At 35.4% G+C, this 12,836-nt stretch overlaps 1 protein-coding gene across 2 annotated transcripts in view; it reads right to left on the reverse strand.

Moving 5' to 3' along the window:
- The window catches only part of LOC122816454 (cytochrome P450 3A9-like), a 473,820-nt gene that overhangs the window by 398,373 nt on the left and 62,611 nt on the right, over positions 1-12,836 (reverse strand). For both annotated transcript variants that reach the window (XM_044089262.1, XM_044089261.1), the window contains exon 7: positions 2,495-2,643. In XM_044089262.1, coding sequence (XP_043945197.1) covers positions 2,495-2,643 — 149 coding nt within the window. The remainder of the gene's footprint in view (positions 1-2,494; positions 2,644-12,836) is intronic.

Consider the following 12,836-nt stretch of genomic DNA (forward strand, 5'->3'; position numbering starts at 1 on the left):
AGAATTTTTTTCCCTGTGGCTTAGCTGAAAAGGGGTTTTACATGACCTATCCTGGTAAGCAAATGCAAATAAATAAATAAATAAATAAATAAATAAAAAGCTTTAGATGGCATCAGAAGTATATTACAGGAACAATTTATGGGGTCTATATTAGACAACTGAAAGAGCAAGTCAGCGAACGCTCATATGAGTGAAAACACCGGGAATCAAACTCCTTATTGTGGGGGGCGCAGCTGCCCACACCCCCCGCTAACTATATATTCCAACTCCAAGTTCGCACTACAGTGAGGAAAGGGCAAATATCCCACTCCTCACTGTACTCCGACCCCACAAACACCCATTCGATTCCTGGCGTTTTCGCTCAAGTGAGTGTTCGCTGACTTGCTCTTTCGGTTATCTAATATAGACCACAATTTATGTATAGTTCATACTGGAATACAATCAAGAATCTTAGCAACATTAGTACTCCACATATCATCTAATTGATAACATTATTAAACGCCTCTTAATTTCTGTCTTTTTTCTGTTAGACTATATCTAGAGGCATTTATTTTCTGACTTTCTTACTGTATGGTTCAACAATGGCTCTTTGTTGAATCATACAGTAAGAAAGTCTAAAAATGGATGCTGAGATGAGATCATGTGACTCTACAGTTAAACTGAAAACAGAACAACAGAACCCTTTACAATTCTGTTTTTGTAGAAAGTTTATATGATCTTACAAAGGTAAAAATGTTCAGATTTCATTGGACCTAATGCATCAGAATAAGTTTTATATCCAAAACAGTTTAAACTGAAGTCATTTATGTGTTCTTTACTACTTAATGAAATACAAAGTATTATTGACTCAGAAATGCTTGACATTTTTAACAGAGTTAATGCAACATAAGTTTTAGCAGGCAGTATAATTGCAAGATATATGTTTAAACATTAATACAAGTTGTGTGATTCAACACAAAGTTGGCATCCTAAAATAAAATTATTTAGAGAATACACACAATTAGTGTAAAGTAGCAGATGTTCTTGCATTTTAATCATATCAAAGGATTTTTCTACGCCTCTTAACTAAGTGTTGAGTTGCACAATACACATCTCATGATAGTCTATGTCACTGACTGTTCTATGTAGCTCTGTTCTGCTGATCCACCCTCGTAGGTCTGTGTTCTTCAGCTATTCATGTAAGTAGCTCTCAGGCTCAGTTTTACAATGAGCTGGACACAAACTAGTTCAACTTATGCATCTGGTATTAGCCAAGGTGAAGCAATATGAGTTACAGGTGGTAGGAGCTCTAGTATATGACAGGGAATGGACAAGGTTCTGTGGGTAACTCCAACAAATAGCAGTGCGGCATGGAATACACACCCGTAACTCTCACTATTATTTTATTTTAAAACAAAAAACACACAAATGATTCCTATGGGGACCATGTGATTTTAAACTGTTATTTAAAGTTGATGTCTATTATATTTTAATAGAGTTTTGAAGATGTTCCAGTGGAAATGAAAGCGCTTAGCTGAGCTCATTTGTGTGTTTTTTGTTTTGTATTTCGTACTGCAAAGCTGTTATTTGTTGGAGTTATTTGTTTGTGGAATATCTGGACTTGGTGGTTTTGAAGGTTCTGTGAGTGCTGAGTGCAGAATGAATGAAAAACATTAACATATTCCCAGTAAAGGGAAGAAGTATTTCTTTTATAAAGAGAACCATTGTTATGCTGGTTGAGGGAGCTAATGTTTTCCAGTAAGCAGCAAGTGTTGAGTTTTTTCAGCTTAAGTTATTTTTACTTATTAAACTCTCAACCATGTACAGATGTGTGCTGATTTTATAATTTCAGAATGTGAAGAAGACTGGCACTAAGTATTAATTACTCTGCAAATAAGTTATTGAAAATTAATGAGTTCTGAAACATGTATTAAATACATCCACAGTAGACAGTGCCTGCTATTGGGCTGTATGTGCTATGGAACAACATCAGCATCTCTCAGCACCATCACAATTTGATTTCAAATCCTACTGATATGCTATACAACAATCTTACATTACAGCCTAAAGTGTCAAACTCAGCATGTCAAGTTATATTTCCTAAGACAGGTTCATTAAATCGAGAGTGTCTGTCCAGTTTACCTGAATTAATATGAGGTTTCATTCCAAACGCTTGTCAGATAACTACACTCAGACGTTGGTCTAAGCTGAACTGTATTGTATTGACGATTTGCCTACCCAGAAAGGAGTGCTTGGAGGTCAGAAATAAATCCATGGTTAAGCTGATTGTTAGAAGAGGTTTTAGTATTTCATTCAGCTCTGTGAGAAGACTATTTAAAACTACATGGAGAACTGGAATTATATAACTTTCAATGGTATATTTGCTTCCAGCTTAAACTTATAGCCTTGACAATTATTTTTATCAGAAAACAACATTCAGATTTATATCAATTATATTCAAGCACACCAAAGAACATCATTAAAAATGCAGTTTAGATGCACTGATTTCACCTACCTGCAATGAGAAATAATGGATTAAAGATGGTGAACTTGAGAGCTTTCTTAATGTTGATGACAAAGGGGTCATTGGGATTGTTTAAGGAGTCGAGATCTACACTGAATGAAGTACTGGCAATTGCATCCATGCTGTAGGCCCCAAATATCCTGCAGAATGTCAGAAGTAAAACTGAGTGAGTGAAGTCTTTTTCTTTTTTACTGTTTTGTTTTTGTATGTTAAAAACAAATAAAGTTTCACTAGCTAAGGTGGCCATAGTTAAAATGAATATTCTTCTAAGACTATTGTTTCATTTTAGTGCTATTAACCAAAATATACAAAAAAAACTTCTCCAAACTTGAAACACTACTAGGAAAGTTTATTTGGCATCCAAAAAGTACAAGAATAAAATACACTAAATTAACATTACCCAAACAAAAAGGGCGCCTAGGCTTACCTGAATTTCAAACATACTACAACATAGTAAACTCTAGTCGAATTATACAAATAGCAAATTTTGAACCATCCAACAAAGCATGGTATCCACTATGGATTAAAATATATTAAATCATCTAATCTCATGCAATTTAAACCCTATAACAGTACCCTTTCTAAATTCTAAGACTTTAAAGCATTTTAAGGTTCATTCCATAATAATAAGAAACACAGTAATATTTCAAAAGCTGGGAGCCTCCCTAAATCTTAAAAATACTTTGGTATTGGGACAGCCAGTACACCTTAATCCTAATATTAAATTAAACAATAGAATGTTAAACCTGAATCAGTATCCAAAAATTAAAAAATATCACTGTATGGGACCTATACCAGATCAAAAGTTTCTCATTTGACAATATTAGACAAAAACTTGAAGTAAATAAAAGGTATAATAACATAATCAGCCAATTAATATACCTGATACCTTCAACAAAGACATTGGCAACCTTCAAACACTGGACCCCACCCAGTTTGGGTTTGTGAAGAGCCAGTCATGTCTCCTGAACCTGATTGACTTCTTCAAATCAGTCTCCAGAGCTGTGGATGAGAGTAAGGCAGTCCACACAGCCTATCTGGACTTCGCCAAGGCCTTAGACACCATCCCCCACTCTGGAATCATAGATAAACTTACTAAGCTGGCCATTAATCCCTACATCACTCCATGGGTTGCCAACTGGCTTACTGACAGAACCCACACTGTAAAAGTAGCTGACTCCAAATCCAGCTCCAGAAACATGACAAGTGGAGTACCTCAGGGTTCAGTCCTGGGACTGCTCTTATTTGGCATCTATTCTCTGGAGTACAGACCAACACTAAGGGACTCTGGCTCACAAAGTTTGCAGATGACTGCAAACTGGGAGCCATTATTGAATCCCCAAATGATATGGATATTTTACAAAAGGGCCTTACAGAAACAGATGCTTGGTGCCAAAACCATGGGCTCATGCTCAATGCCAAGAAATGTACAGTTATCCCTTTGGGAAAAAACATGTACCCATGAATTACCACATAGGTGGCAGTACACTAAACACCGAAAGTGTGATAAGAGACTTAGGGACATAGATGGACAGTGGTCTCACCTTCAATAACCACATCACCACAACAGTCAGGAAATCCTTCTAGGTGGCACACCTCATTACTAAGGGCTTTTCATCCAGAAAAAAGGAAGTCATTGTCCCACTGTACTCATCCCTCATTAGACCCATTATAGAATACAACGCCCTGTTTGGTATGTACCTCTCAAGACATCTGCAAAAACTGGAAAGGCCACAGAAATACCTCACTAAAAGAATCACAGGCCTAAAGCAGATGCCCTATGCTGACCATCTAAAAAAACTCCAGCTATACTCTGTCGCATATCGTCTACTCAGAGGCAATCTCTGCTTAACATGCAATGCCATGTCAAACCCAGAGCTGTTGGACATGCTACACTTAAAGAAATCCCAGTCCCTCAGAGCCACACACTCCAGGGATCTAAACCTTGTCATCACAATGAACAAAACATGCTGGAGGCATAGGTTCCTGACCCAGAGACTCCCCAGGCTCTGGAACAGACTGCCCATACATGTCAAGCAGAGCACCTCTTTTGGCCCTCTTCAAAAGGAAACTTGATGATTGGAAGGGAGATAGGAAATTCACCCTGGGGATCATGTCAAGCGTCCTGCTAGACAGGGGTCCAGGGAAGTAAATATTGTGGGAAGAAATAGCCAGGGAATTGTTATGGCTAGGCCTGTATAGGCCATTGGGCCAATAGCTTAGTACCAACCTATGATCAACACAATTACTATGAATGTCAAAATAGACAAGCAAGACATGCAGGTATATCAACAAATTATTAACCTGCTACTGTCGAGATCTAAAATGTTATCAAATACATATAGATTAATAAAAAAAATTAGATATCAAGATGCAACTCTATATTCCAAATTTTGAGAAGAGAAAAATAATAAGATCACTTATGAACAAAAATCTGCTGTTATTAAACTTACTTTGAAATTAATTCCCCTTAAAAAACTAATTTATACCCAAGTTATGATCAATAACAATGCGTATCACACACCACTTTTTCTTAGTAAAATTAATCCCTCCCACTCCCCTTATTGTAACATATGCCAAAACAGTGTTGCTGACACCCTTCATATTTTTTGGAGCTGTAAAAATGTTTACAAGCTGTGATGTTCATTAAGAACCAAGTTAGAAAAAAAGGGATACACCAAATCTACCCTGTCATGGGAAATGGCAATTTTACATATATTCCCTAATAATTTCTCCTATGAAAATAAACACATCATAGTCACATTGTGTGCAATGATCAAATCTTATATAGCCCACAACTGGTTAGACAGAAGTAAAATCACATGGGAAGAATTTAAAGGAATGGCTATAAAGTACTTATTAGCTACCAAATTAATTACAAGAAGCCAAAAAAAAAAACTATCTTACTATCAGAAACATTGGAAAACGCTTTTAGAAATCCTAGGACAAAACTGATTTATGAACAAGGGACTTCACCATCAATATTGGTTTACATAATTAAGGGAAATCAAAGACAATTAGTATAGAAAAATGTATACCCACAATAACAGTGTACAGGTCATGGCAAACACATATAAGATGAACATTAAGGTGACATCAGTGTATATACTGTACATAGTACAAGACAGACTGATTTTTTAGGTAGACTTGAATATCTGGTTGCAATGTTTTAATGTCACATTTTCAATATGTTGGATACTATCTTTATGTAAATGTCTGTTTTACAGCTCATTAACAGCGGCTTGATTATTAGACAATTCTGTATAATTGTTACCCTAACATTGATGATTTATGTTATGTATATCATATATGAATGACTGAAACTTGATATTCCAAGTACCTTGTATGTATATTTTCTGTGTCATTCTTTTCTTGTATTTAAATAGAAGAGAAATGTAATAAAAATTATATTTGAAATAAAAAAAAAATAAATAAAGTTTGAATGAAATGGTCATATTTCAATTGAATGACAAAAATTCAAAAGGTATTACATGCAGTCAAATGTCAGTATGAGTCCATGAATTCCACGGTTCCATGCTGAAGTCTCAAAATTCAAGTGTAACTGTCTTACCCAAGATATTGACACAGCAAGTAGCTATGCAAACAAACTCCATGTACACCTAGATGAATGCATTGACCTGGCAATCCCTACCAGAGCCAAACAAAATGGGAAGTTTAAAAGTAAACCAGTCTGGTGGTCCACATGTATAAATAAAATATACAGTAAAAGAAAAAAGTTTGTAAATCTGTATTGTCCTGGCCCCCCCTTTTCAAATAACTCACACCAACACACAAAGCCATTTGACAACCTTTATTAATAATATTAGATGAACATAAACTTTATTCACACTGGAAAATAACAAAAAATAATAACTTCACCAAACTAATAATCTCAGGGCAGAGTACCTACTCACCCTGACCTGTTCATACATCAGGGCAGCGTACCTACTCACCCTGTTACATCCTCCACCAGAGCAGCGTACCTACTCACCTCACAAACCTTAAATGGGCAGTGTACCTGCTCACCTCCTTTCAAACCAACCATTAACCAATGAATTTCACTTTAATCAAGTAGCGTCCAACAACTCACTTGATCCACAATTCAACCCATGACCACCTTCCCTCAAGAGGGAACAGAAGAAGACATTCCTGTCCCTCTTCTCTGCCTTTACACTAACAAAACTGTAACTTTTGAGAAGGAGGGAGGGACACCAACTCATGTCAAAATGTGACCACTTCCTCTATTCCCCCATATATATATATATATATATATATATATATATATATATATATATATATATATATATATATATATCAGCTACTCTAAGTCCCTCCCTAATCTACATCACTTCCCCTAAATTCTCCATCTACTTAATCCTTTAGGTTACTTAATCCCTGTAACCTAACCTACCTAACTGAAATCCCCTACTCCTTCACTCTTAATATATATCCCCCCACCCAACACTGCCTAAAGAGGGTCCCAGACAAATTGGTTTGTCCCAAACCTCATTTGTAAATAAAAAAAAAATAATCAAATCAAGGTTAACATTAAAAAGAAACTGCATGAGCTAAAAATACCACCAGGAATACAAAGACATCTCACGAACTTAGAAAATTACAGATCCTTCTATAATTACTTTAGGAAACTAAGGAATAACACCCACCATTGCTCAGAGCTTTTCTAAAAAGCATTACCTACTTGGATCCAGTAGATATAGCCAACATACTCGCAAACAAATTCAGTGCAAATTTTACCCCTGAAACAACTGCACAAAGCCCACGTATATCACAGAATCTCAAACTCCCATCATAACCATAGAACACTTGCCGGAGTTACACTCCAAGACAACAATGCATCATCTATGGGGTATGATAATATACCCATTGGCCTGATAAACAGCACAAATATGCCCTAATGGACCCACTCCTACAGCTACCTGACCTAAGCTTAGTCCCTGGTTTTGTCCCTGAAGTATGGAGCACAGCTGTTGAGATGCCACATCACAAAGGTGAACATGCCAATGACTCCAGAAACTACAGACCCATTAGCATGACTAGTCTTACCTACAAAGCCATGGAATGTATCACAGCTGACCTAGTTAATAATGATATCAAAAAAATCTTATAAGGCTCATGTCTAGCAGTCCAACTTTGTTAAGGGTAGATCCTGTACAAAGAGTCTGGTTAACTACTTTGAGAGAGTAGCACAAGCCTTATAGACAGTGTACATGCTGTCCATACAGTGTACTTCTATCTACATATAGTCAAGGTGGCAGCTACAGTAAACATGAATGTGATGAGTGATGGTCCTCAAAGTTCTCTCCTGAGATCTCTACTATTCAGCATCTTCTTCACAGATCTCCAAATTACAAATCGGGATCTCTGACTAACCAAATTTGCAGATGACTGCAGACCTGGTGTAATTCTTAAGTCCCCGTCTGATATGCAGAAACTCCATCTGGAACTCACACATGTCAACAACTGGTACTCAAAAAAACAGCTTAAAATTAAATGCTATAAAGTGCAATTTCATCTCACTTGGTAAACAATTTCTTTAACCATCTTATATTATAAACAACTGTCGTTGAAATGAAAGTGTGGTGAGAGAGCTTAGAACATGAGTAGATAATTCCTTTGCCTTTGACCATGACATTGCAACAATAGTTAGAAAATCTTTTAACCTGTGGTTGCTGATTACAAAAGATATTTCATTTAGATCTCTATATTCGCCATTTATCAAACCTATTTTTTAACAAGTGTCTCCTTTTAGGATGTATTTTACTAAGCCTATTAAGTAACTGGAAAGACTCCAGTGGTTCCTAACAAAAATGATCACAGGCTTAAAAGACAATAGCTACCATGAGAGGCTGGAAGCACTATACCCTTTATACAATTGCCGTATACAGTCGTAGGGGTAATTTGTGCCTTGCCTTTCAGGCGATTAGGGATCTAGTAATCCAAAATCTCTTATATCTCCAAAATCAAAAATCCCATTAACACTAGAACCAGGGATTTAAACATACTTCAGCAAATAGACAAAACATGGTAGGGACTATGATTTGTCACATATTGCTTACTCCTTCCTCTGAACAAACTTCCATTCCAAATAAAGAAATGGAACACACTGTGTTTCTTCAAAAAGGAGTTTGACAAACAGATGGATATCTACAAATTCACTCCTGAAATGACTAGTCTGTTGACCCAAGAAAAAAGAGATAAGGTTTAATGATGGGTACAGGCAAGGTGTAGATGGCCAGTGGGCCCAGGCACCTTGTATTTCAATGATTCTATGCTTTTGTAATAGAGGTATAATACTGCTACTACACAGGAAGACTGCATATTCTAGGAATAAGTACAGTCTACTTCTTACTTCAAAATAATATAAGGGGCACCAAAGTCAGCAGAATACTCACATCGTACATTATCTCACTTTGGGATTGAGCATAGCTTCTGTTTTTATGGTTAAAGAACTTTATTTTCAAATTCCATTCTGCATTATGTCATTGAAAAAGTAATGAACCAGGCAAGTGCAGGTTCAAGTGGGGAATTGTTATACTTATGAAGTCAGTTCTGTGTTGTTTATTTATTTACTGTTATTTTTTTTTCATTTATTAAACATGTTAAGTGCGTTGGTGAGCTAATCCAAATGTCTCCTTCAGTCAAGACCCAAACATCTTTAGCAAAATAAGAAACAGTTATATTAAATTTTAATTCTTAAAGAGAGGTATAATAAACAATGAACCTGATATATCATAATTAAAAACAATGAAACTTGATATTTAATAAATAAAAACACTGAACTGGCAAACATTAAATGAAATGCAGCGAATCAGACAAATGACAATTACAGATATCTGTTAGTAATACAGTTAAAAGCAAAACAAACAGGTAAGGTGGAAGTAAGAATGGATTGAGGAAGCAAAGGGGAAACTGATAATAAGAAACATTTTTGTAGAGAAGATTCAAACAGACAGACAAGGAGTTATTTTCATAAAAAAGTAGACAAGGGAGCGTTTAATTTCCACTAGTAATATATTCCAAACAGATGGGGAGGTTTACTAAAGGCTCTTTCAGAGATGGAAGAACAAAAGGGTACTTGCAAAGACAAATTGTGACAGAACAGTGAGATCTAAAATGGTAATGATGAATTGCAATAGTGACCTCCATAATTTGGGAAATAACCTGGTATTAGCTTACATTGTCATACTGCAGCCTATTGTATCATTTTTTTTTCCCCTCCATTTACAGCCCAAGCACTGCTAACTATAACAAGTGTTAGCTGTTGGCAGACCTCTAGCAGCCTATGCACATCCTTATATTCCAGAGGATTTTCTGAAAAATCAAGTCAAAAAACAAAAGCCAAATAAATGTAAATATCTTGTGAGTAACAAATACTATTAAAAGGAACAAATAGCAATGTTATAATTAAAATAAGTTCTTTGCAGTCAGTGAACTCGCAATTGTTCTGGTAAGGAATGTATTGCCGCTATGCTCATGTACATAATGAGAATATGTATGCTAGCATATTTTTAAGAAGTACTGCATCATATCATGCATTGACTCTGGGTCACCATTTACTAGCATGGTCAAGATGAATGAGCTGTTATGATTCCTGTTGCTTTGCTGACATTTTGTACCAATTAAAATTGTTGTTATACTGCAAATTTTGGTATACCTTGACATTTTATTTTTATTTTGCTTTTGTTTACTGGTTTTAATCAAAATCTCCATTTTAGCAGAGGCCTGGGAAGAAAAGGTCCACATATTAAAAACATTTTTAAACAGATATTCGGTAATATACATTAACAATTACACATTTATTTGCTAATTAGAGTACATTCAATTTAATTAAAGGCAACTATTACTGTATAAAGGAAGCTTATACACAGATGCTGAACCTTGATCATTTGAAGAGGTATATTAGTGGGTTTGTCAAATGGATAATAGATAATGTGATTAGTGCTTAGAAATTCAAAAAAATGGAAGTGAGTGAAGGAACTAGTTAAGGCAGAAAATGGTAATATTGTAGTTAAGATATGGGGTATAAAGCAGGTTCATAGATAATTATGTATGTCTAACATAAGGTTTATATTAGAAGTACAAGGATGGAGTGAGCAGTATCACAAAACTATGTATATGTCTGAGAGATTTTATTAAAATATTCAAGTATTAGTGAAGGCTGGTAAAGGGAATAGGATTCTGAATGAAGAGAAATGGTTTGATAATATTGTAAACTGAAGATAACAGTGGAATTTATCCTGGAGATATACATGAGCAGGTTCATTTATTTAATAGGTGAAGTTTTCATTATGTCTTAAATTAATCTGATTTCTGAATGGATTTCAGTGGTCACGGGATGTGGTTCCACAGTTTAGCTACACTATTTAAATACAGAGAGTCATCTGCAGTATTAGATGATGCGGTTAAAGTGATTAGTGATTTTTTTCTAATTTTATCGGGGGATTAGTTAAGGTCTGGGCAATTTTCTGAGTTTTAGAGAAATCTGTCTATTGTAGTTAGCTGGGAAAAAGCTTGGTGATGGGAAATTCTAATCTCTTTAATTCTCTGAGGGATAGACAGTGGTATGCTCTATTGTTATGGTTTATAGAAATTTGGCTGGTTTATTATAATAGCTCAATTTTGGAAAGTTGTGAGACTTAAGGTTAGTGAAGATTTGGGAAGCATAAACTAGAGACAGTGGAAAGAAAGTAGAGGCTACACATATTGGCTATGTCAGTGAGGCAGTTTTTAGTCTATATAATGTACCTAGTTTTTGATAATTTTTTTTAACCGTGTGATACATGGTGGTCTAATCTCAACTGGTCATCTGTGATAACACCCAGCAATTTTATGTAGTTTACCTGCTTTATCGTGGTGTTGTTGGCAGAGTTGACAGTAAATGCTGTTATTTTCATAGAGAGATATGAATGATAATAGGGTTTAGTAGCTGTGAATTATTTAGCCATGTTTCAATCAATAAGAAGGACTGTTGTGTAAGTTCTTGGAGTTCAGAAAGGGATTGGGTAGAGCAGATTATGGTTGAGTCATCAGCATATTGAACTGTGGGAGCATTTTTGTAGCTGTGTAGAGATCATTGATAAATATGATGAAAAATATGGGGCCTAGTATAGATTGTTGTGAGACACCAGTAGTTACAGACAAGAGGGTGGTGAAATCAGTTTGCCAGTTCACTGCTTGTGCTGTGTTTGTGAGGTAGCTATGGAACTATTGCAGTGAAGATTTGGTGAGGATTAATTTGAGTTTATGTAAGAGTTCCTGGTTGGAGATGGTTTCAAATGTTTTTGATAAGTCTAGGAAAATGGTGAAGACTAGGCTTCCAGCATTTGTATGGATGTTGGCAGTATTAACAAAATTCAGCAAAGTTGTACTTGTGCTGTGATAAGGACATAATCAATGCTGGGCTGAAGACAGCAATTTGTTGTCTATTATATAATTGAGAAGTTAAGTATGAATACATTTTTCTAATATTTTCATTTTACATTATTAAAAACTGCTTGTAATCTTGATTAGATAACCAGAGATGTACATTGTGACAACAGTTTTTATATCAGTACTGTATCATATTTTAATGCAAATAAACCCATAAGTTTGTCTTTCTCTAAAGTTTCACAAACAGCTTTTCACAGACTGGAAACTGTATAACTCAATGGTAGATTATAATAGGGGCAATTCAGGTGGTCATCTGGTGCTCATGGCCAGCCAAAATTATTTTATTTTGAAATTTTTAGTATGTTCCGAACTGCTCGCTTAATTTAGTTAGCTTACATGCTGAACTTAGCATCCCAATAAAACATCACACAGTTAATAACAAGGCTATGATTGCTGAGTATGGGGGCTGTCTGTGGTTGAGAATAGATTGCCTTGCTATCACAATCAGAATGATTAGTTTTGCTTTGTAGGACTAATGTATATTTGTGTAAAACAGGTTGGATTATTTTATTGTGATTATTTTTGCTATCACAATTGGGCATTTGAGGTGTACATATTCAAGTTGTTGTAACTGATGGATATGCACATTAGTGGATTCTAATGACAGCAGTTTGAAATGTCTTATATCAGGAAGATGAATCTAAAAAGAGCAATCATACAAAAAAGAGAACACAATTAAAGATTTGTGACAGCAAGTATGTATATACCAAAGTAAAAAAAAAAAAAAAAAAAAAAAAAAAACAGATTCTGGCACCCAGCTAATCCCTCTGTAGAGGTAACTGTACATCTATACTTTAGCAGTGTGACCCACTATGTATTGTAATTTACAAAGCTGAATCAATGGCCAAGCCTGTTAAAATGAATGGGCATCTCAGCAGGTAGA

Source organism: Protopterus annectens, chromosome 12.part0 (assembly GCF_019279795.1).
Source record: "Protopterus annectens isolate FY-2018-M chromosome 12.part0, PAN1.0, whole genome shotgun sequence".
NCBI lineage: Eukaryota > Metazoa > Chordata > Ceratodontiformes > Protopteridae > Protopterus > Protopterus annectens.